The following is a 25,880-nucleotide window of genomic DNA, read 5'->3' as shown; positions in this document are numbered from 1 at the left end:
TCATTCACTCCATTTTGTGTGGACCAGGGGGCTAAAATGGTGGCTACATGTGTGAGGACATGGGGCAAGGAATTCTGGGAAGGTGGGCAGGAGGGATCACCCTGAATCACATGGCATAATGCAGCCTATCAGCAGCCAGCCAGCCCTATGATGTCACAGCCCTATATATTCGGCAACCATTAGGCAGTATTTCTGGGATTTGTGTGTTACTGACAATACAGAATCAGATCTTTACAGCGGCAAATCCATTCACCTCAAACCTGCAACACTGCAGGCAGGCAGACAGGCAGAGACAGTTCATAGAGATAGATAGTACACTTATTTCTGGTGCAACCGTATTGGGGCATATCATCCTAAATGGAGTGAAATATACACGCACATAGCACTTCTACGTTTCTTCTGATTAAAGCTACTAGGGGGCAGTTAGTGTAAAAGCACTAAAAGACTTACTAGATTGTTGTGCTTATTTTTGGTGCAACCATACTGGGGCGTATTATCCTAAAAATATGTGAAATATATAAGCACTCAGCAGTTCTACAAGTATGTCAGGCAGAGAAGTGCCAGGCTGTGCACAGAGGAGTGGCAGAGGCCTAAATTTATCAGGCACAGGCAGAGGTCGCAGCAGATTAGGGGCGCATGGCAGCAGGAGTCACAGCGAGAGGCCTGAGCTCCTGCTATCAGCTAGCGGTCGTGACTCGACCAGCAACCCATCTGTTGTCATTGATTGGTTAACTTAAATCCATTTCATCCCAAGGGACTTCTGACACCCCCAGTCAACAGTCGGTGGGTTCCTCAGACTCAAACGTCAGTTGGCAGGGCCTGGGAGCAGTCCCTGCCCTCTCACTGCCTCTGTCCTATGTTGTTCCCTCACACAGAGAAGTATTGTATGTTGTGGGCTCAGCTTCACTATACAGTGAGGGCAATCAACTAGAGGACAGTCAGAAGCTACTGCCCATCCAAGAAGTGGAGGAGACATCCGCCGCTTCCTCCGCTAGGCAGGCAAGTAGTGATGAGGAGAGTGGCGGGGGAGGTGGTGTTGAGGTGGTGTTACGAGGGTTCAGGCTCCTGAAACAGACACTGTTGAGGAACCTGAGGAGGACATCAGTGACATGCAGACACAACTCGATGATGATAAAGCCGATCGCAATTTGGAGCCGGGTGCAGAAGGGGATTCATCATCATCAGGAGAAGAGGATGGCAGGATTCCCGTGAGGCAGCAGCTGAGCCAGCAAGGTGATAGCATGGTTGGGAGTCAGCATAGTGGCAGCAATTGGAAGTCTGGAGTCAAACATGCCCGTGACCACCTGCTTTGTGGCAGCCTACCTGCCCGGGAGGTAGTGGAGCAGGGGTTCCCGGAGTAAACGGCAGTAGCAGTAAGTCAGTGCCAGACTGTTGGGGGGGAAAATCAGCCACTCTTTTTTATCAAGCATCCAGAGGATGTTAACATGGTCACTTGCAAGATGTGTCGTCAAAAGGTGAAGCGTGGCCAGGGTTCCAATGTTGGCACCACGGCCATGCATCAACATATGCAGTGTCACCATCAAGCGGTCTGAGAGAACCATGGCTCCGATGCGGTGGTCCAGCCTGCTGCAGCAGCCGCTGCATCACCCAGTGGCACGTCGCTCCCTGTTTCAGCCAGCGAAGGCTCCAACACCTCAGCCGAAGGGAGCTCTTTTCCATCTTCTGTTCATCCAGATGCTCCTGCTCCTCTGACTTCTCGTCAGTCATTCTGGCAGCAATCCATCATCGAAGCTATGTCCAAGAGACAGCAGTATGCGCCCACTCATCCAACGGCGCAGAAGCTGAATGTGCTCCTGTCCAAGTTGCTGGTACTGCAGTCCCTCGCTTTTCAAGTGGTGGATTCTACACCTTTCCAAGAACTGATGGTTTGTGCCGAGACAAGGTGGAGAGTGCCAAGCCGCCATTACTTTGTGAAGAAGGCAGTACCAGCCCTGCACAAACATGTAGAACAGAAGGTGGGCCAGTCTTTGAGCCAGTCGGTGTGTACCAAAGTGCAAAGCAGTGCCAAAGTGTGGAGCTGTAACTATGATCAGGGACAATACATGTCCTTTGCGGCCCACTGGGTGAATGTGGTTCCTGCACAGCCACACCAGCACCTTGGCAAGATCACGCCGCTTCCGCTTCCATGCTGTCCCGCCATTGGTCCTGTGACAATGTCCAACTCTGCCTCCTCATCCTCCGCTTTGTCCTCAGCCTCCACTGCACGGACAAGTCACAGTGACCCTCCAGCATACCATGTGTGCAAGGCACGGCGGTGTCACGCTGTTCTTCACCTGCTGGTCAAAGTGATTCATCAAGAAATCGAATCATGGCTTTCTTGGTGGAAATGGGTACCATGGTGACTGACAATGGGAAGAACATCTTGTCTGCGCTGCATCAAGGAAGCCATTAACCCTGCATGGCACACATGTTCAATCTGGTTGTCAAGTGGTTCCTAAAGTGTTCCATCCATCTGCAAGACATCCTTACAATGGGAAGGAAACTTTGCATGCACTTCAGTCACTCGTACACCACAACGCACACCCTCCTTGAGCTGCAGCGTTAGAACTGCATCCTCCAACATAGTCTGATATGCAACATTTCCACCCATTGGAATTCCACCCTCCATACGTTGGACCGACTATACGAACAGAAAAAGGTCATCAAGGATTTCTTGTTGATCCAAGCGAATAGGGGTACTCCCCTGTGTAACTTCGATGTCAACCAGTGTCAGCTCCTACGTGACACCTGCCGTTTGCTTAGGCCCTTTTAGGAAGCCACATTATTTGTTAGTTGCCAGGATTACGGGATGAAGGGAGTCCCTCCGAGTCACTTGCACAAATGGAACGATGCATGCTCACTTGCTTGCATAGTGACAGCTGAATTGTCACCATTCGGCATCGGGATGACTTCTGGCTCTCCCCCTTATTGGACCCTCGCTACCGGGACAGAATTGGGGCCTTTTTTACACCTACTGAGAGAGAAGACAAACTGACCTACTACAGAGAGATCCTACGTAGTCAGTTGGCCAATGCCTATGTCACGATTCGGCTGGCTGGAGGTGGATCCTCTGTGCCAGAGAGGGATTGGCGTGGACCGTGTTGGTGGACCAGTTCTAATTTGCTACTGGTATTCACCAGAGCCCGCCGCAAAGCGGGATGGTCTTGCAGCGGCGGTAGCAACCAGGTCGTAACCACCAGCAACGGCTCAACCTCTCTGACTGCTGAAGATTAGCGCGGTACAAGGGAGTAGACAAGAGCAAGGTCGGACGTAGCAGAAGGTCAGGGCAGGCAGCAATGATCGTAGTCAGGGGCAACGGCAGGAGGTCTGGAACACAGGCTAGGAACACACAAGGGAACGCTTTCACTGGCACAATGGCAACAAGATCCGTCGAGGGAGTGCAGGGGAAGTGAGGTATAAGTAGGGAGTGCACAGGTGAACATACTGATTAAGCCTGCTGCGCCAATCAGTGGCGCAGTGGCCCTAAGGAGCGGGGCCGCGCGCGCCGGGGCAAGACAGGGCAAGCCAGGTACGGGAGCCGGGATGCGCATCGCGAGCGGGCGCCTCCCGCATCGCGAATCGCATCCCGGCTGGGAGTGATATTGCAGGGCACCCGGTCAGCAGGTCTGATCGGGGCGCTGCGAATGAGAGGATGCTGCGAGCGCTCCGGGGAGGAGCGGGGACCCGGAGCGCTCGGCGTAACAGTACCCCCCCCCCTTGGGTCTCCCCCTCTTCTTGGGGCCTGAGAACCTGAGGATAAGACTTTTGTCTAGGATGTTGTCCTCAGGTTCCCAGGATCTCTCCTCTGGGCCACAGTTTTCCCAATCCACTAAAAAAAATCTTTTACCTCTGACAGTCTTGGAGGCCAGAATCTCCTTCACGGAGAAGACGTCAGATGAACCGGAAACAGGAGTGGGAGCAACAACTTTGGGAGAGAAGCGGTTAATGATGAGTGGTTTAAGGAGAGAGACATGGAAGGCATTGGGAATACGGAGAGAAGGAGGAAGAAGGAGTTTGTAAGAGACAGGGTTAATCTGACACAAGATTTTGAAAGGACCAAGATAGCGTGGTCCCAGTTTGTAACTGGGGACACGAAAGCGGACATATTTAGCGGAGAGCCATACCTTGTCTCCGGGAGCAAAAATGGGGGGAGTTCTTCTTTTTTTATCAGCAAATCTTTTCATCCGGGATGAAGCCTGTAAAAGAGAATTTTGGGTTTCTTTTCATATGGTGGAAAGATCACGAGTCACTTCATCCACACTTCTCCACTATTGTGGCCCCTATCGTGGCTTTAACCAAGAAAAATGCCAATCCTAAGTCCTGGTCTCCCCAAGCGGAAGACGCATTTAAACATCTCAAGTCTGCCTTTTCTTCTGCTCCCGTGCTCTCCAGACCTGACCCATCTAAACCCTTTCTATTGGAGGTAGATGCCTCCTCTGTGGGAGCTGGAGCTGTCCTTCTACAAATAAATTCTTCCGGGCATACTGTCACGATTCGGCTGCCTGGAGGTGGATCCTCTGTGCCAGAGAAGGATTGGCGTGGACCGTGTTGGTGGACCGGTTCTAAGTTGCTACTGGTATTCACCAGAGCCCGCCGCAAAGCGGGATGGTCTTGCAGCGGCGGTAGCAACCAGGTCGTATCCACCAGCAACGGCTCAACCTCTCTGACTGCTGAAGATAAGCGCGGTACAAGGGAGTAGACAAGAGCAAGGTCGGACGTAGCAGAAGGTCAGGGCAGGCAGCAAGGATCGTAGTCAGGGGCAACGGCAAGAGGTCTGGAACACAGGCTAGGAACACACAAGGAAACGCTTTCACTGGCACAATGGCAACAAGATCCGGCGAGGGAGTGCAGGGGAAGTGAGGTATAAGTAGGGAGTGCACAGGTGAACATACTGATTAAGCCTGCTGCGCCAATCAGTGGCGCAGTGGCCCTTTAAATTGCAGAGACCCGGCGCGCGCGCGCCCTAAGGAGCGGGGCCGCGCGTGTCGGGACAAGACAGACGGGGAACGGGTCAGGTACGGGAGCCGGGATGCGCATCGCGAGCGGGCGCCTCCCGCATCGCGAATCGCATCCCGGCTGGGAGTGATATTGCAGCGCACCCGGTCAGCAGGTCTGACCGGGGCGCTGCGAATGAGAGGATGCTGCGAGCGCTCCGGGGTGGAGCGGGGACCCGGAGCGCTCGGCGTAACAGCCTATCTGCGCCATTGTGCATCCTCTCGCAGGTCTGACTGGGGGGACCCTCTGCCCTCATGTTGCAGTTTTCTAAACTAACTCAGATTATATTCCATAACTGCTCCTAACACCCCTCATGCCCTTAAAAAAAAATTCTGAGCTTTAAGAAGCTGTGTATCATATCTTTGCTTTTGCTCACAGTGTGTGAGCTCCCGGAAAGTGTGTGTTCCCCAGCAGGCGCGACGTCACTGAAGCCTGCAAGAGCTGTGCCTCACCATGTAAATAGCAAAGTATCTTATAACAACGTAAGGAACAATATATTAAAAGTTTAGTCCATTAATTTTATTGATAAACCACTTATATTTTACTTTTGTGGTCCGCAGTTGCTTCTTTGCCATGAACCAGTATAGCGCCAATAGCAAGCCCTTTCTTTCAGGTCTCCTTTGCGCCCATTTTTTCAGTGTTGTCACATGTAAATATAGAATTCAATATTTACAAAAATGAGAGGGGTGGACTCACTTATGTGAGATACTGTAGATACGGGTGATTGCTCCAAGTTACAGTAAATCTATCCCTCAAAAATGCTCTAAATCAATCATGATTTCATGGGCTGCTTCTATGACAACTTTTTTCTCACAGTAAACCAGTAAGGGGGGGGGGGGGGGGGGGGTGTTGTAGATTGGTTGAAGAGTTCCTATTAAGTTAGAGGGAACGTGTCATCAGATAATGGCTTATTGTTTAAATTTGTTATATTATGTTAACCATATTTTTTAACAAATTTTTGGGGATTTTTTTTAAATACTTTTCCATTTTGCTATTTAAATTTTTATAAATATCATGAAATCTTGCAGTTTTCATTCAGCCCACTAGGTCTAGTTTAACTAAGCGAGACTTCCTGTGTTGTACAAATTATTACCCAGTAATTCCATCAAGAAACACAGTGAAAGGTGACACTAGTAGAGAGACAAAACACAGAATCCACCACCATTCACAGTGGAGTTCAGCAAAAAAAAAAAAGGAAAAATAGCCAGCACAATTACCTAATACATGGGTGCACACTAGCAAATACAAGGTGTACAAAGCACTCTTGGTCGAAAAATTTAGTATTTTTAAATTGATAGTGGGTCCTGCATGTCACCCAGAGGCCATATGCCCAGCAGAGGTGCGTGGCATGAGCTTGTAAGGTTCCATCCGAAATGAGGCCACCTCCGCGTGGTGGCTAGGGGGACAGGTTTTGATCAAAAAGTGCGCTAAGAGCCTCCATTTTTTGACCAAGAGTGCTGCTGCAATCTTCTTTTTTGTACACAGTGGAGTTCAGCACCCCCCTCCCTGTAAAATGACCTCTGTAAAGGTCACAGAGAATGTTCAGTGCTGTCCACAATTCATCTGAAAGCAACAGGTCTATTGTTGTCTATGATCCAGAAGTCCTGCAATAAAGCATATCTCTAAACGCTGTTAAAAACAGTTCAGGCAAGATGAACGCCCCCACTAAAATGTAAAAAATAAATAAAATACAATCAGAAAATAGAAACAGATTAGAAACAAAATACATGTTTCAGTATCTAGTCAGGAAAAAAAATCTAGGCAACACATTCCACATCACAGCAGCGTTGTGTAGAATCTCTAAACAGTTCAGTGAATTCCATTCATGGATTGTGGGTTATCTGAGGTGACGCAGAGTTGTCAACAGAGTTAAAGCACAACAGCTCGAAGATTCCTGCAGAACTCCTGAACATAAGAAAGACAAGTCAACCTCCCAGAAGATCCTCGAAGACGTCTGCTCAGATCCGTGAAGTTTAAGGTAAGGACTGGTTTATTTCTATATTCAGAAACTGTCTACCCCTCTGAGGGTCTCCTTCTGTCTGATACATTGTCCTTCCCTGGTTAATACTATGTTACTTGTATTCATTTAGTGGTTTACTCCAGTATGGACTCTTACCCCTACCGTCTCCTTTCACTCTTTACCTTACATCATATGTCTTGTGTGTAGGATATTTTTGCCACATTATTATTAAATGAGCCTTTATGGTCTGCTATGCATTTGTTTTCTATAGTTCACGATGTGCTAAAGGGGTACTCCGGTGGAAAACATGTTTTTTTTTTTATTTATTTTTTTAAATCAACTGTAAAAAAAAAACTAATAATAATAACAATCCTTTCAGTACTTCCATTACTTATCAGCTGCTATATCCTCCACATGAAGTTGTATTTCTTTCTGGAGTTCTTTTCAGTTTGACCACAGTGCTCTCTGCTGACACCTCTGTCCATGTCAGGAACTGTCCAGAGCAGGAGAGGTTTGCTATGGGGATTTTCTCCTACTCTGGACAGGTCCTGACATGGACAGAGGTGTCAGCAGAGAGCACTATGGTCAGACAGTAAAGAAAATAAAAAAGAAAATAATTTCCTCTGTAGTATACAGCAGCTGCTAAGTACTGGAAGGATTCAATAATTTACAAATCTGTTTAACCTTCTGGCACCAGTTGATTTTAAAAGATGTATTTTCCACCGGAGTCCCCCTTTAAGGCTTCTACTTATCGTGATCCTGCGAACACTAAAACCTAACACAGAGACTTCAAGCAAGTTCCGGTTTATTAATATCAGCAGAATCCAAACTGATTTAAAGGGGTACTCCGGTGGAAATAAAATGTTTTCAAATCAACTGGTGCAAGAAAGTTATACAGATTTTGTAAATAAAAAATGTAAACATCTTTACCCTTCCAGTACTTATCAGCTGCTGTAAGCGAAAGTTGTGTAGTTTTTTCCAGTCTGACCACAGTGCTCTCTGCTTACACCTCTGTCCATGTCAGGAACTGTCTAGAGTAGAAGCAAATCCCCAAAGCAAACCTCTCCTACTGTGGACAGTTCCTAAAAAACGGACACAGGTGGCAGCAGAAAGCACTGTGGTCAAACTGGAAAGGACTACACAACTTCCTCTGTAGCATACAGCAGCTGATAAGGACTGGAAGGATTAAGATTTTTAAATAGAAGTTATTTATAAATCTGTATAACTTTGTGGCATCAGTTGATTTAAAAAAATATATATATATTTCTTAGCGAAGTTCCCATTTAAGTCATGTGCATGAAATTGGTTGCTCAGTATGAGGAAACCATGGCATCTTTCTTCCAGGAACAGCACCACACCATTCCATGGGTTATGTCAGGTATAGAAGCTCAGCTCCATTGAAATGATCCTTCTGTACCATTGCACCAGGAAGGAAATATTTTATATAGCTAAGCAGCCATCAGGAGAAGACAATAGATTCTTCATCCCGTATTATCAAGTGTTTGCCAGCAATGTTGTATATGGTATTGTGAGTATAAGCAGGTTTCATTCAGCTTTATCTATTGTCTAGATCAGTGGTCTCCAACCTGCGGACCTCCAGATGTTGCAAAACTACAACTCCCAGCATGCCCAGACAGCACAACTGTCTGAAGAGGGGGCGGTCGGGCAGTTGTGCAGCTCGAAACCCCTATCCGTGACCACAATGGGTACGGAAATAGTGGAGACGGAAAATAGCTAAACAATAAAAAAAGGGGTTATATACGAGCACTACTGCTGATTGGGAGAAGGATTCAGGATGCCACTATAGCACAGGACAGCTTATTGAGATTCAAAGCAATAGGACAACGTGTTTCGGCACTAGCATGTGCCTTCCTCAGGTCCACAAAACAGTTAATGTCTGTTGTCCTGTAGCCTGTGTTGTACTTAACTGGTGTGGCCTCGCCCAATCAGCAGTAGTGCTCGTATATACCCCCCTTTTTTTTGTTTAGCTCTGTAGTATACAGCAGCTGATAAGTACTGGAAGGAATAAGATTTTTAAATAGAAGTAATTTACAAATCTTTTAAATCTGTTTAACTTTTTGCCACTAGTTGATAAAAAAAAGTGTTTTCCACTGGAGTACCCCTTTAAAACCAATATAATACTACTTGAATACATTCCTAGCAGTGTTCTACAGGGCTACAGAGTTCTTAGTCAGTGTTATACACACTGAGGCTTATTTAACCCCTTAACTATGAAGGACGTAAATGTACGTCCTGGTGAGGTGGTACTTAACACACCAGGATGTACATTTACGTCCTATGCATAACCGTGAGCATCGGAGCGATGCTCACGTCATGCGCGGCAGGTCCCGGCTGCTGATAGTAGCCAGGGACCCGCCCGTAATGGTGGACATCCGCGATCGCGCGAATGTCTGCCATTAACCCCTCAGATGCTGTGATCAATACAGATCATGGCATCTGCAGCATCACATTACTTTGAACGGATGATCGGATCGCCCGCAGCGCTGCCGCGGCGATCCAATCATCCAGCATGGTGGCCAGAGGTCCCCTCACCTTGCTCCGGCCGTCTCCCGGGGTCTTCTGCTCTGGTCTGCGATCGTGCAGACCAGAGCAGAAGATGACCGATAATACTGATCAGTGCTATGTCTTATACATAGCACTGAACAGTATTAGCAATCAAATGATTGCTATAAATAGTCCCCTGTGGGGACTTTTAAAGTGTAAAAATAAAAGTAAAAAAGTAAATTAATAAAAGTAAAAAAAATGTGAAAACCCCCCTCCCCCAATAAAAACGTAAATTGTCCTATTTTCCCTATTACACCCCCAAAAACTGTAAAACAAATATTTTATATACATATTTGGTGTCGCCGCGTGCGTAAATATCCCAACTATTAAAATAAAATGTTAATGATACCGTACGGGGAACCGCGTGAACGTAAAAAAAAAAAGGCAAAAATAGATTCATTTTTATAACATTTTATTCCAAAATGTTTTTATAAAAAAGTATTAAAAGTTTTATATAAGCAAATATGGTATCAATAAAAAGTACAGATCACGGCACAAAAAATGAGCCCTCATACCGCCACGTATACGGAAAGATGAAAAAATTATAGGTCTTCAAAATAGGGGTATTTTAGGGGTATTTGCGATTTTTTTAAGCGCAACAGTAATAGAAAAGTATGTTATCATGGGTATCATTTTAATCGTATTGACCCAAAGAATAAAAAACACGAAACCTTCCAAAATTTGCAAAATTGTGGTTTTCTTTTTAATTTCCCCAAACAAATAGTATGTTTTTTAGTTGCGCCATACATTTTATGGTAAAGTGAGTGATGGCATTACAACGGACAACTGGTCGCGCAAAAAACAAGCTCTCCTAGACTGTGGTTGAAAATATAAAAGAGTTATGATTTTTTGAAGGCGAGGAGGAAAAAATGAAAACGTAAAAATAAAATTGTCTGAGTCCTTAAGGCCCAAATGGGCTGCGTCCTTAAGGGGTTAATTGCCGGTTCAGTTTGAACAAATTCTCCGCAAACCAAACTTTTTAACAAAGTTCTGAGTGTCCAGTTAACCTTTCAAAAATTTGCTCAACTCCACTCTTGGGAGTTGGGCGAACTTTTGGAAAGTTTGGTTTGCCGGACTTGCAGAACTTTTTTTTTTTTAAGTTTGGTTCGCAATGATTAAAGGGGTACTCCGCTGCAAGAAATCTTATCCCCTATCCAAAGGATAGGGGATAAGATGTCTGATCGCGGGGGTCCCGATCTCCTGCAGCACTCGGCATTTTAAACAAATGCTGGGTTCCTGCGTCAGTGGTCGTGATGTCACGGCCACGCCCCTCGTGACATTACACCACGCCCCCTCCTTTCATCTCTATGGGAGGGGGCATGTCGGCGTCCCATAGACATTAATGGGGCGTGACTGTGACATCATGATCACAGCCTCCGGCTCTGAGCATTCTGAATAAAAAGTTCAGAACGCTGGAGCACCAGAGTACCCCTTTAAGTTAAAACTGGCAATGAATTAAGCCTTAAACATGTAGATGAGGATTGCGAATTACACCCTTTGTGTCATTGTTACTTTGTGGGCCACAAAGTAGGGGGGGAACTATTACCGTATAGTGCAATATTACTGACTGGGGCTAAATTGATATCTACAACAAAATATATGGCGCCATCTGTTTGGCACCATAGTTTCTGGAGCAGTATCTACAGTATCTGATACTTTTGTTTTCAGCGGTGCTATCTGTGTCAGGTGATTTTTGTGGGGTAACTACAATTATGACAAAATGATATGTGATGTAAAGTATCTGGCGATACTGTGCCACAAATCAGGTCCGAGAAGACACAGGGTGCGCGCCGCTGGGTGGAATCAGATATAGCGGGATAGTAAGGAAACCGATCAAAATGCACTCACCTGTGCGAGTTGCACGAATAGAGGCACAACCTCGATCAAGTTCCTTAGATGGCAGCTGCTGCGGCTCCAGGTGTCCAAGTGCAAAATATAGATTTGGAGGTATCCAGGAAAGGGAGATGTGTCGCGCTGCCGCGCGACACATCTCCCTTTCCTGGATACCTCCGAATCTACAAATCAGGTACAGTAACAGGGGCAGAGGAGTCAGCAGCAGGAAGATGAGAAAGTATTCAATTTGGCGGTTCTTCTTAGTGATTGACAGACATCTGTGTATAAGTGCACATACCGAGAGCTCAGAATGAACAGAGATTTACATGAATTAACTACTAGTTATCTTGGAACCGATCCTTGAAAACTACATTCCAATCTGCTCTGCTCCAAATGTTCAGGTTCCCTTTAAAAATCAAAAAAAAGGAACAAATAGACAACATATTTACCTTACTGATATGTTCTAGGGATGAGCGAACTTACAGTAAATTCGATTCCTCACGAACTTCTCGGCTCGGCAGTTGATGACTTTTCCTGCATAAATTAGTTCAGCTTTCAGGTGCTCCGGTGGGCTGGAAAAGGTGGATACAGTCCTAGGAGAATCTTTCCTAGGACTGTATCCACCTTTTCCAGCCCACAGGAGCACCTGAAAGCTGAACTCATTTATGCAGGATAAGTCATCAACTGCCGAGCCGAGAAGTTGGTGACCAATCGAATATACTGTAAGTTCGCTCATCTCTAATATGTTCTTCACCTTTTGTCCATTTGTGCATGTCCACGTGATGGTCAAAGTGATTGTCACGATTCGGCTTCCAGGTAGTGGATCCTCTGTGTCAGCGAGGGATTGGCGTGGACCGTGCTAGTGGACCGGTTCTAAGAGGCTACTGGTGTTCACCAGAGCCCGCCGCAAAGCGGGATGGTCTTGCTGCGGCAGTAGCAACCAGGTCGTATCCACTAGCAACGGCTCTACCTCGCTGACTGCTGAGAAGGCGTGGGACAGAAGGACTAGGCAGAGGCAAGGTCAGACGTAGCAGAAGGTCGGGGGCAGGTGGCAAGGTTCGTAGTCAAGATGGATAGCAAGGGTTCAGGTAACACAGGCTTTGGACACACTAAACGCTTTCACTGGCACAAGGCAACAAGATCCGGCAGGGGAGTGCAGGGGCAGTGATCAGATATAGTCTGGGAGCAGGTGGGAGCCAATTAAGCTAATTGGGCCAGGCACCAATCATTGGTGCACTGGCCCTTTAAGTCTCAGAGAGCTGGCGCGCGCGCGCCCTAGAGAGCGGAGCCGCGCGCGCCAGCACATGACAGCAGGGGACCGGGACGGGTAAGTGACCTGGGATGCAATTCGCGAGCGGGCGCGTCCCGCTGTGCGAATCGCATCCCTGACGGCCATGACAGTGCAGCGCTCCCGGTCAGCGGGACCGACCGGGGCGCTGCGGGGAGAGAGACGCCGTGAGCGCTCCGGGGAGGAGCGGGGACCCGGAGCGCTAGGCGTAACAGTACCCCCCCCTTAGGTCTCCCCTTTTCTTTGTCCGGTAACTGCCTCCCCTGGGAGGAGGACACCGGGAAAGAATGGAGGGTTTCCTCAACGGCAGGCAGCACAGCAGGAGTGGGAATTGGGAGGGAGGGCAGAGGGCGAAGCCTGGCACGGGGCAGTGTGACACCAGGACGGGGGCCATGAGGAGGCACTGAGGCTTGCCTGACGGGACTGGGAGGGGGGGAGAGGCACTTCCTATGGCAGGCAGAGTCCCAGTTCTTGATCTCCCCGGTGGTCCAATCAAGGGTGGGAGAATGAAGCCGGAGCCATGGCAGACCGAGGAGGACCTCAGAGGTACAGTTGGGAAGGACGAATAACTCAATCCTTTCGTGGTGGGGTCCAATAGACATCAGGAGGGGTTCTGTGCGGTAACGCACGGTGCAATCCAATCTGACTCCGTTGACCGCGGAAATGTAGAGCGGCTTGACGAGACGGGTCACCGGGATGCTGAATTTATTCACAAACGACTCCAAAATAAAATTCCCAGAGGCACCAGAGTCCAAGCAGGCCACGGCTGAGAGGGAGGAGTTGGCTGAAGGAGAAATCCGCACGGGCACCGTGAGACGTGGAGAAGCAGACTTAGAACCAAGAGACGCCACACCCACGTGAGCTGGGTGCGTGCGTGCGTTTCCCAGACGTGGAGGACGGATAGGGCAATCCACCAAGAAATGCTCGGTACTGGCACAGTAAAGACAGAGATTTTCTTCCCTACGGCGATTCCTCTCTTCCTGGGTCAGGCGAGACCGATCCACTTGCATGGCCTCCTCGGCGGGAGGCCCAGGCGTAGATTGCAACGGATACTGTGGGAGAGGTGCCAGAGATCTAAGTCTTTTTCCTGGCGGAGCTCTTGGTGTCGCTCAGAAAAACGCATGTCAATGCGGGTAGCCAAATGGATGAGTTCTTGCAGGTTGGCAGGAATCTCTCGTGCGGCCAGCACATCCTTGATGCGACTGGATAGGCCTTTTTTAAAGGTCGCGCAGAGAGCCTCGTTATTCCATGATAACTCGGAAGCAAGAGTACGAAATTGGATGGCGTACTCGCCCACTGAAGAATTACCCTGGACCAGGTTCAACAGGGCAGTCTCGGCAGAAGAAGCTCGGGCTGGCTCCTCGAAGACACTCCGGACTTCAGCGAAGAAGGACTGGACTGTGGCTGTGGCAGGATCATTGCGGTCCCAGAGCGGTGTGGCCCAAGACAAGGCCTTTCCTGAAAGAAGGCTTACTACGAATGCCACCTTAGACCGTTCTGTAGGAAACAAGTCCGACAACATCTCCATATGCAGGGAACACTGAGACAAAAATCCACGGCAGACTTTAGAGTCCCCATCAAATTTGTCCGGCAGGGACAAGCGGAGGCTAGGAGCGGCCACTCGCTGCAGAGGAGGTGCAGGAGCTGGCGGAGGAGATGGTTGCTGCTGTAGCAGAGGCAGAAGTTGCTGTAACGTGGCGGTCAACTGCGACAGCTGCTGTCCTTGTTGGGCAATTTGCTGCGATTGCTGAGCGACCACCGTGGTAAGGTCAGCGAGACTTGGCAGCGGCACCTCAGCGGGATCCATGGCCGGATCTACTGTCACGATTCGGCTTCCAGGTAGTGGATCCGCTGTGTCAGCGAGGGATTGGCGTGGACCGTGCTAGTGGACCGGTTCTAAGAGGCTACTGGTGTTCACCAGAGCCCGTCGCAAAGCGGGATGGTCTTGCTGCGGCAGTAGCAACCAGGTCGTATCCACTAGCAACGGCTCTACCTCGCTGACTGCTGAGAAGGCGTGGGACAGAAGGACTAGGCAGAGGCAAGGTCAGACGTAGCAGAAGGTCGGGGGCAGGCGGCAAGGTTCGTAGTCAAGATGGATAGCAAGGATTCAGGTAACACAGGCTTTGGACACACTAAACGCTTTCACTGGCACAAGGCAACAAGATCCGGCAGGGGAGTGCAGGGGCAGTGATCAGATATAGTCTGGGAGCAGGTGGGAGCCAATTAAGCTAATTGGGCCAGGCACCAATCATTGGTGCACTGGCCCTTTAAGTCTCAGAGAGCTGGCGCGCGCGCGCCCTAGAGGGCGGAGCCGCGCGCGCCAGCACATGACAGCAGGGGACCGGGACGGGTAAGTGACCTGGGATGCGATTCGCGAGCGGGCGCGTCCCGCTGTGCGAATCGCATCCCCGACGGCCATGACAGTGCAGCGCTCCCGGTCAGCGGGACCGACCGGGGCGCTGCGGGGAGAGAGACGCCGTGAGCGCTCCGGGGAGGAGCGGGGACCCGGAGCGCTAGGCGTAACAGTGATATCAGATGATGGGGCAGGGTGGGTCTGGTGGGAGACTGGCCCAGAATCAATACGGTAAGGGGAACTTAAAGGGTACCTCTCATCAAATAAACTTTTGATATATTTTAGATTAATGAATGTTGAATAACTTTCCAATAGCATGTTAATGAAAAATATGCTTCTTTCTATTGTATTTTTCCCGATCAGTCCTGTCAGCAAGCATTTCTGACTCATGCTGGAGTCTTAAACACTCAGAGCTGCCAGCCTGCTTTGTTCACAGCCTGTTTGGCTGTGAACAAAGCAGGATGGCAGCTCTGAGTGTTCTCCTTTGTGAACAAAGCAGACTGGCAGCTCGTAGTGTTTAGGACTCCAGCATGAGTCTGAAATGCTTGCTGCCAGGACTGGTAGGGAGACCCCTAGTGGTCATTTCTTCAAAGTGGAAAATTAAATAGAAAGAAGCATATTTTTTAATAACATGCAATTGTAAAGTTATTCTCCATACATTAATCTATAATATATCAAAAGTTTTTTTGATGAGAGGTACCCTTTAAAAATTTTGTTTTTTAACTTTGGGTCAAACCAATAGATTTGTTGAAATCAGTTGTGCTATAAAAATGTCGGTAACTTTTATTGCACAGGATACGGAAAGCTACTGGGGCACTTTTAGCCAAGGGCCAATCCCGGTACATAAATACCACAAGTCACTTTTTTTACAGTTATTATTTATGACTATTTTACTCAAATAGAACCATAAAAAATTCTCATTGCTATGTCAATTAAGTGAAAAAATGCTTTAAATGGTTCTTATGACACTCTGCTATTTTCCTTTTGAGTAGAATGAACTATAGAAAGGATAATGATGTATTTTATCAGCAGTTCCTCTGCAAACATTATATTAGAACAAGGTCAGAACACAAGAAAACATGGAGATCGCATGGCTGGGAACCTTGGTTCTTCTTTTTACCATCTTCTGTTTGTTCATCTACCCAATATGGAGCTCAACTCATAGTAATCTACCCCCGGGGCCTCGCCCTATACCCATCTTTGGAAATGTCTTGCAGATTAAGAGAGGAGAAATGATCAAGTCTTTAATGGAGGTCAGTTTTTTTTTTTTAAATGTTTTTCTTTACATTCAATAACTACTAGAATAATAAAGTAAATGTTTATGGGATGAGCTCTTGCTTCTCTCATCAGGCTAACCTTTACTGCAACCCAGGAACTGATCAAGATAGCTTTATTTGTACCATACCAAATAGTATACAGTGATCCCTCAACTTACAATGGCCTCAACATACAAAAGTTTCAACATACAATGGTCTTTTCTGGACCATTGTAAGTTGAAACCAGACTCAACATGCAATGTTACAGACAGTCCAGATCTGTGAAATGTGTCAATGTCTGGAAGAACATTCACTGGTAAAACCACTGTATTATTGAAGTGTATGCACTGACTGATGTCTGGTAGCGCCCCCTACAGTACAGGGAGGTATTACATGTTCTGTACTCTTTACCTGTATTACTGAAGTGTATGCACTAACTGGTGTCTGCTAGCGCCCCCTACAGTACAGGGAGGTATTACATGTTCTGTACTCTTTACCTGTATTACTGAAGTGTATGCACTGCCGGATGTCTGGTAGCGCCCCCTACAGTACAGGGAGGTATTACATGTTCTGTACTCTTTACCTGTATTACTGAAGTGTATGCACTGACTGATGTCTGGTAGCGCCTCCTACATACAGTACAGGGAGGTATTACATGTTCTGTACTCTTTAACTGTATTACTGAAGTGTATGCACTGCCTGATGTCTGGTAGCGCCCCCTACAGTACAGGGAGGTATTTCATGTTCTGTACTCTTTACCTGTATTACTGAAGTGTATGCACTGACTGGTGTCTGCTAGCGCCCCCTACAGTACAGGGAGGTATTACATGTTCTGTACTCTTTACCTGTATTACTGAAGTGTATGCACTGCCGGATGTCTGGTAGCGCCCCCTACAGTACAGGGAGGTATTACATGTTCTGTACTCTTTACCTGTATTACTGAAGTGTATGCACTGACTGATGTCTGGTCGCGCCCCCTACAGTACAGGGAGGTATTACATGTTCTGTACACTTTACATGTACCAGGATTACCTGCTCCTTTGGACACCAGGTGAGGGTGACTCCATGTAACTTTTTTTGGACACTGTGTGTAGAGAAAATTTCCGCCCGGAGATTCTGAGTTCCGCCTGCGCCGACTAAATAAGTCAGCGCTAGGACCGCGCAGGCACTGCAGTCTCCCATAGACTGCAATGTGTTCCGCGAGGAATTCCGCCTGAAGAAAGAGCGGATTTACTAAGCGAATTTTCCGCTTCACAAATTCCGAAGTGTGAATTTGTGAACGGAAAACCATTCACTACACTATACATTTTAGCAAGCGAAATTTCTGATGGAAATTTTACGACTGAATTTCTGTCGGAAATTCCATAGTCTGAACCTAGCCTAAGTGTGGCCCTGGGCAAAATTAAATATGGGGCCCCGAATTGCATGACCAAAGATTTTCCTGGTTTCCGGTTTCCTCTGTTTTGTGATGCAGCATACACAGCACTAGGTTCCTGATCACGCACCATGTGAATATGGCCTGAGATCCCAATGAGGGGAAAAGCATCTAAGGCCATAACACAAACGCATCAGGGTCCAAATCTAAGACCTATAGTAAATATTTTATTTGTTTAACCCCTTCCCGCAGAATGTCATATATAAACGCCGGGTTGTGCAGTGCGTTCGCGCATCCCGACGTTTATAAATGACATTCAGTTAACCCGGCGATGCAGCATCGCACGGGTTAACTGGCAGAAGTCCCGCTGTTTCCAGCAGGGGACAACTTCTGCTTCACCCCCAGGACCATCCATTGATGGTCCTGGTCAGCGATCACTGTGATTGGTCCCTGTGGACCAATCACAGTGATCTAGGGTGAAAGTTCAGATCCCCCGCACTGCCCGCCCCTGGAAGTTGGGCAGAACGGGGGACGATGGCTGCGGGGGCTCGCGGCATAGGTGGGGGAACACGGGGGGGACCGGCAGCCTTACCCGAACCAGCGGCGGGACCGAGGAGCAGCGCGGGACCGGCCACGTGGACGAGCAGCGACGGGACCGGCAGGTGAGTATATGGTCCTCAGAGGTAGCAGTGAAGATCTTCACTGCTGCTTCTAGGAGTCTGAAAACTACAACTCCCAGCATGCCTACACAGCCTTTGGCTGTCTGGGCATGCTGGGAGTTGTAGTTTTGCAACATCTGGAGGGCCCCAGTTTGGAGACCATTGTATAATGGTCTCCAATCTGTGCTCTTCCAGCTGTTGCAAAACTACAACTCCCAGCATGCACTGACTGTCCAGGCATGCTGGGAGTTTTAGTTCGGCAACATCTGGCCCTTCAGATGTTGTCGAACTACAACTCCCAGCATGCCCTTCAGCTGTCTGGGCATGCTGGGAGTTGTAGTTTTGCAACAACTGGAGACACACTGGTTGGGAAACATTGTCTGTTTCTAACTCAGTGTTTCCTAACCTGTGTGCCTCCAGCTGTTGCAAAACTATAACTCCCAGCATGCACTAACAGACCATGCATGCTGGGAGTTGTGGTTTTGCAACAGCTGGTGCACCCTCCCCCCCCCCCCCCCCCTGTGAATGTACAGGGTACATTCACATGGGCGAGACTTTTACAGTGGGTTTCTCGCTGCAAGTTTGTTTGAGATGCAGCAAATCTTGCGCAGGGGAACTCGCTGTAAAAAGTTAAAAACACTACATATACACATACCCCTACACAGCCCCCCTCCCCCAATAAGAATGTCCGGTACACCACTGTTTCCAAAGCAGAGCCTCCAGCTGTTGAAAAACAACAACTCCCAGTATTGCCGGACAGCCGTTGACTGTCCACGCATGCTGGGAGTTTTGCAACAGCTGGAGGCACCCTGTTTTGGAATCACTGGCGTAGAATACCCCTATGTCCACCCCTATGCAAATCCCTAATTTAGGCCTCAAATGCACATGGCGCTCTCACTTTGGAGCCCTGTCGTATTTCAAGGCAACAGTTTAGGGTCAGATATGGGGTATCACCGAACTTGGGAGAAATTGCGTTACAAAGTTTGGGGGGTATTTTCTTCTTTAACCCTTCATGAAAAGGAAATGTTGGGGTCTACACCAGAATGTTAGTGTAAAAAATTTTAATTTTTTACACTAACATGCTGATGTTGCCCTATACTTTACATTTTCACAAGAGGTAAAAGGGAAAAAAGCCCCCCAAAAGTTATAACGCAATTTCTCCCGACTACGGAGATACCCCATATGTGGGCGCAAAGTGCTCTGGGGGCGCACAGCAAGGCCCAGAAGGGAGAGTGCACCATGTACATTTGAGGTGATTTGCACAGGGGTGGCTGATTGTTACAGCGGTTTTGACAAACGCAAAAAAAACAAAACCCCACATGTGACCCCATTTCGGAAACGACACCCCTCACGGAATGTAATGAGGGGTGCAGTGAGAATTTACACCCCACTGGTGTCTGACAGATCTTTGGAACAGTGGGCTGTGCAAATTAAAAATTTTGTACATCCCACTGTTTCAAAGATCTGACAGACACCAGTGGGGGGCAAATGCTCACTGTACCCCTTGTTACGTTCCTCAAGGGGTCTAGTTTCCAAAATGGTATGCCATGTGTTTTTTTTTTTGCTGTCCTGGCACCATGGGGGCTTCCTAAATGCAACATGCTCCCCGAGCAAAATTTGCTCTCAAAAAGCCAAATATGACTCCTTCTCTTCTGAGCATTGTAGTTCGCCCATAGTGCACTTCAGGTCAACTTATGGGGTACCTCCATACTCAGAAGAGATGGGGTTACACATTTTGGGGGGTATTTTCTGCTATTAACCCTTGCAAAAATGTGAAATTTGGGGGGAAACACACATTTTAGTGGAAAATTATTACTTTTTTTTACATATGCAAAAGTCGTGAAACACCTGTGGGGTATTAAGGCTCACTTTATTCCTTATTACGTTCCTCAAGGGGTCTAGTTTCCAAAATGGTATGCCATGTGTTTTTTTTGCTGTTCTGGCACCATAGGGGCTTCCTAAATGCGACATGCCCCCCGAGCAAAATTTGCTCTCAAAAAGCCAAATATGACTCCTTCTCTTCTGAGCATTGTAGTTCGCCTGTAGTGTACTTCAGGTCAACTTATGGGGTACCTCCATACTCAGAAGAGAAGGGGTTACAAATATTGGGGGTATTTCCTGCTATTAACCCTTGGAAAAATTTGAAATTTGGGGGGAAACACACATTTTAGTGAAAAAAATATATATTTTTTTTACATATGCAAAAGTCGTGAAACACCTGTTGGGTAATAAGGCTCACTTTATACCTTATTACATTCCTCAAGGGGTCTAGTTTCCAAAATGGTATGCCATGTGAGGGTTTTTTGGTGTTCTGGCACCATAGGGGCTTCCTAAATGCAACATGCCCCCCAAAAACCATTTCAGGAAAACGTACTCTCCAAAATCCCCTTGTCGCTCTTTCCCTTCTGAGACCTCTACTGTGCCCGCCGAACACTTGAGGTATGTGCCCGCCGACATATGAGGTATGTGCTTACTTGAGAGAAATTGGGCTACAAATATAAGTATACATTTTCTCCCTTTACCCCTTGTAAAAATTCAAAAATTGGGTCTACAAGAACATGCAAGTGTAAAAAATGAAGATTGTGAATTTTCTCCTTCACTTTGCTTCTATTCCTGTGAAACACCTAAAGGGTTAAAATGATGACTGAATGTCATTTTGAATACTTTGGGGGGTGCAGTTTTTATAATGGGGTCTTTTGTGGGGTATTTCTAATATGAAGACCCTTCAAATCCACTTCAAACCTGAACTGGTCCCTGAAAAATAGTGAGTTTGAAAATTTTGTGAAAAATTGGAAAATTGCTGCTGAACTTTGAAGCCCTCTGGTGTCTTCCAAAAGTAAAAACTTGTCACTTTTATGATGCAAACATAAAGTAGACATATTGTATATGTGAATAAAAATTTTTTTTATTTGTAATATACATTTTCCTTACAACCAGAGAGCTTCAAAGTTAGAAAAATGCAAAATTTTCACATTTTTCATCAAATTTTAGGATTTTTCACAAGGAAAGGATGCAAGTTACCACAAAAATTTACCACCATGTTAAAGTAGAATATGTCACGAAAAAAACAATCTCGGAATCAGAATGATAACTAAAAGCATTCCAGAGTTATTAATGTTTAAAGTGACAGTGGTCAGATGTGCAAAAAACGCTCTGGTCCTTAAAGCCAAAATGGGCTTGGTCCTGAAGGGGTTAAGAGAACGTTCAAATGTTTGTAACTAGCAGTAGGTTTCCACTGCGAGTTACGCTAGCATGCATTTGTTTGGGCACATGGACCGTCCGTAATAGTGGCAGGTTTGCAGACCCGTTAAAATGAGTGGTAGCGTAACCCGCACAGGTTTTTCTGCAGTGGGAAACCAGCTGCTAGTTACGACTGTGTGAACGTACCCTGAAGGAGAACTTCAGTAAATAAAATTTCATCCACTATGTCCGGCCTGCCAGAATAAAAATAATAAACTTTAACCTTTCACCGCTCCCCTATTCCCATCCTCTGAACCTGGTCTTCTTGTGGCTTTTGGTGCCCGATTAAAATAATATATAATGTTAACCCCTTAAGAACTCTGCGTTTTTCCGTTTTTGCATTTTAATTTTTTCCTCATCACCTTCTAAAAATCATAACGCTTTAAATTTTGCACCTAAAAATTCATAAGATGGCTTATTTTTTGCGCCACAAATTCTACTTTGCAGTGACATCAGTTATTTTACCAAAAAATCCACGGCGAAACGAAAAAAAAATCATTGTGCGACAAAATTGAAGAAAAAATTTCATTTTGTAACTTTTGGGGGCTTCCGTTTCTACGCAGTGCATTTTTTGGTCAAAATGACACCTTATCTTTATTCTGTATACGGTTAAAATGATCCCCTACTTATATAGGTTTGATTTTGTCGCACTTCTGAAAAAAATCATAAATACATGCAGGAAAATTTATACGTTTAAAATTGTCATCTTCTGAACCCTGTAACTTTTTCAGTTTCCGCGTAAGGGCCGGTATGATTACTCATTTTTTGCGACGTTTTCTGAAGTTTTTATCGGTACCATTTTTGTGTTGATCGGACTTTTTGATCGCTTTTTATTCATTTTTTTATAATATAAAAAGTGACCAAAAATACGCTATTTGGGACTTTGGAATTTTTTTGCGCGTACGCCATTGACCGTGCGGTTTAATTAATGATATAATTTTATAGTTCGGACATTTACGCACGCGGCAATACCACAAATATTAATTTTTATTTTTATTTACACAGTTTTTTTTATGGGAAAAGGGGGGTGATTCAAACTTTTATTAGGGAAGGGGTCAAATGACCTTTGTTAACTTTTTTTTTCACTTTTTTTTTTTGCAGTGTTATAGGTCCCATAGGGACCTATAACACTGCACACACTGATCTCTTATGCTCCCATAGGGACCTATAACACTGCACACACTGATCTCCTATGCTGATCTCTACAAAGCCATAGCTTTGCACGGATCAGTCAGATAGGGGCTTGATTGCTCAATCCTGTAGCTCAGGCTTGGAGAAATCAATCGACGATCCGACGCCAGGGAGACAGGTAAGGAGACCTCCGCCTGCGTCCCAGCTGATCGGAACATCGCGATTTTATTACCATGTTCAGATCAGCCCGACTGAGCTGCCGGGAAGAGTTTACTTTCGTTTTCAGACGCGGCGGTCAACTTTGATCGCCGCGTCTGAAGGGTTAACAGCGCGTGGCACAACGATCGATGCGCGCCCTGTTAGCCCAGGGTCCCGGCTATCGTTAGCAGCCGGGACCGACCCGGTGTGATGCGGGGTCACTGCGTGACCCCGTTTTTCACACCGAGACCGGGCTCAGGGCGTACAGGTACGCCCTGAGTCCTTAAGAGGTTAATGATCCCGTACAGTGAACGGTGTAAACGTAAAAAGAAACAAACAACCTCAAATTTCTGCTTTTTGGTCACGTCATTTATTTCAGTAAATAAAACTACTTCTGAAACCAATAAAAACTACAGATAACAGGGGTCAGAATAGGGCAATTTTACATAATGATTTTTTTTTTTTTTTAAGTATGAGTTTTTTTTTTTAAAAACCAGTACAATAATAGTAAAGCATGCAACCATTGGTGTCATTTTAATCATTTTGACCTACAGAATAAAGAAAATATGGACTTTTTAATGCAAAGTGTACTGCTAAAAAATTATACCCCCAAAAAACTGCAAAATTGTGGTATTCTTTTTAATTTCCCCACAAAATAATAATTTTTTTGGGTTCGATGTACATTTTATGGTAAAATGAGTGATGTCATTACAAAGTACAATTGGTCGCGCAAAAAAAACAAGCCTCATATGGGTCTGTGGATGGAAATATAAGAGTTATGACTCTCAGAAGATGAGGAGGAAAATGCAAAAATAAAACCCGGCTGTGTCCTGAGGGGTTGAAATATTAAATCACACTCCCCATTTCTAAGGTGTGACTATACACTGCTCCCCATGGCCCCCCCACCCCCATCCTTTCCCCTGTCACCTTCTACTCTCCTATGTTTGTTAAACCGATAGACAGTATACACAGACAAACTATGTATCTTCCAAGACCTGGGATGACTCCTATTGGCTTAGAGTCCTGATGACGTCACCAAAGGTCCTAGAAGATCCAAATTAAGTGTGTGTGCTGTCTCTGGGCTCTGTGCAGCCCGGACAGCTTTTGGGCTTTATTTTTTATTCAGGGCTGGACTGGGAATAAAAAACAGTCCTGGAAATAATTGCAAACCAGCCCTACAGCCACTGGCATCGGGGCACAGACAGTCCTCACACTTCTTTCCTCCTCAGCGGGGCCCGTGTTAGCTGACAGGATGATAGCACTGGGTAACTTGTAAAGAGCAGAGGGAGAAGAGTTGTCATCCCCCTCTTGCTCTACAGGCTCTCCTCAGCACTCCACTCTTCTTCGTGTCTCCCCACAGACTGCACAGGCTGGTTTAGACCTGCAGTGTATGAGACAGGGGGAACACGCTGGTGACCTCTGAGATCCAACACAGAGGGCGCAATGAAGAGATTACATCCTGCTGCCTGTGTCGGACCTGTGATGTCATCAACGCGCTCCTGCAGGTCTAAACCAGCCTCAGGCCGTAGGGCATAGGGATGTAAGTGCGGCCATGGGTCCCATAGCTGCTGCCAGTCAGGGTTGTAATCGGTCCTCGCAGTGCCTGAAAAATGACAAGTCCTTCCCTGGCTGTATTTTGCCGAGATTTGCAAAAAATCGCGGTAAAAATGCAGAGACTTTACTGTGATTTTCTGCAAATCGCGGCAAAATACAGTATTGTGAGTATGGAAGTAAATATGTTCAGAGGGCCCTCTTTTGGATGGAGGCCCTGGGCAACTGCCCAGGTTGCCCTGCCCTAACGCCGGCCCTGTCTGTGGACAGGGGGTAAGTTTTATTTTCCCAGAGAACCCCTTAACCCACAGCCATTTCAATTCAGATTTATTTATTTATTTAGTTTGGAAAGAAATACGGCTCCGTCTACACTCTTTATTTTGGTTCTAAGCCGGTGGTCATGCTATATGGTTACGAAGCCGTGAAGGAGGCCCTTGTTGACCATGCAGAAGAATTTGGAAACCGTGGAAATCTCCCAACCGTCGATGAATTCATTGGTGGAGTTGGTAGGTTTAATGTAGCCTAGAGTAGATATTTTAAAGCTTTAAAGGGGTACTCCGCCCCAGGACATCTTATCCCCTATCCAAAGGATAGGGGATAAGATGCCAGATCGCTGGGGTCCCGCCACTGGGGACCCCCGGGATCTCAGCTGCAGCACCCTGCTTTCATTACTGCACAGAGCAAACTCGCTCTGTGCGTAATGACAGGCGATACAGGGGCCAGAGCATCGTGACGTCACAGCTCCGCCCCTCGTGACATCACAGCCCGCCCCTTAATGTAAGTCTATGGGAGGGGGCCGACACGCCCCCTCCTATAGACCTGTATTGAGGGGCGGGCCGTGATGTCACGAGGGGCATAGCCCTGATGTCACGATCCTCCGGCCCCTGTATTGCCCGTCATTACCCCCGTCAGAGTTTGCTCTGTGCAGTAATGACAGCGGGGTGCTGCAGCCAAGATCCTGGGGGTCCCCAGCGGCGGGACCCCTGCGATCTGACATCTTATCCCCTATCCTTTGGATAGGGGATAAGATGTCTAGGGGCAGAGTATCCCTTTAAAGTCTTATGTCATGCATCCATATACATTAAAGAAGGAGTCCAGGATATATATATATTTTTTTGTCACTTAGAGTATATAGTGCAGCATAGACTATTGGGAAAAACATGGTAAAAACAGAAAAACATCAGGAAGAAATGCAATGTGTGAACACTTCAGGAGAGGTCTATTACTACTTTATATCCTATTCCCATAGAGATAGCAGATGAAGCTGGGAGGGAAGAGGAGGGATCTGAGGGTTACTGGGAGAGATCTAGTAAGTGATAATATAATTCTGTACTTCACAGGAAGTTGGAACCTAAGACTGACATCCTGCCCTGACACATTAGACACAGGGAAGTTGGAAGATCAGACTAGTGATCACATGACCTAGTTACTGTAATGAAACATACAGATGTAGCTGTGCTTATAGGACCAGTGATA

General features: G+C 46.7%; 1 protein-coding gene across 7 annotated transcripts in view; it reads left to right on the top strand.

The window, feature by feature from the left end:
- The first annotated feature begins 6,638 nt into the window (after nucleotides 1-6,638).
- Nucleotides 6,639-25,880, top strand: part of LOC130290413 (cytochrome P450 2G1-like) — a 43,303-nt gene continuing 24,061 nt past the window's right edge. Inside the window, exons 1-3 of one of the 7 annotated variants that reach the window (XM_056538035.1) lie at nucleotides 6,639-6,973; nucleotides 16,024-16,247; nucleotides 24,748-24,910. In XM_056538035.1, the coding sequence (XP_056394010.1) occupies nucleotides 16,074-16,247; nucleotides 24,748-24,910 (337 nt within the window). In that variant the 5' untranslated portion in view covers nucleotides 6,639-6,973; nucleotides 16,024-16,073. Of the gene's footprint in view, nucleotides 6,974-16,023; nucleotides 16,248-23,902; nucleotides 24,119-24,747; nucleotides 24,911-25,880 lie in introns of those variants that run through there. The other 6 variants (XM_056538034.1, XM_056538030.1, XM_056538031.1 and 3 more) reach the window with 6 other exon arrangements.

This window comes from Hyla sarda, chromosome 9 (genome assembly GCF_029499605.1).
Source record: "Hyla sarda isolate aHylSar1 chromosome 9, aHylSar1.hap1, whole genome shotgun sequence".
In the NCBI taxonomy this organism is placed as follows: domain Eukaryota; kingdom Metazoa; phylum Chordata; class Amphibia; order Anura; family Hylidae; genus Hyla; species Hyla sarda.
The sequence above is the reverse complement of the archived record's forward strand: the minus strand, read 5'-3'. Positions and strand labels throughout refer to the sequence as shown.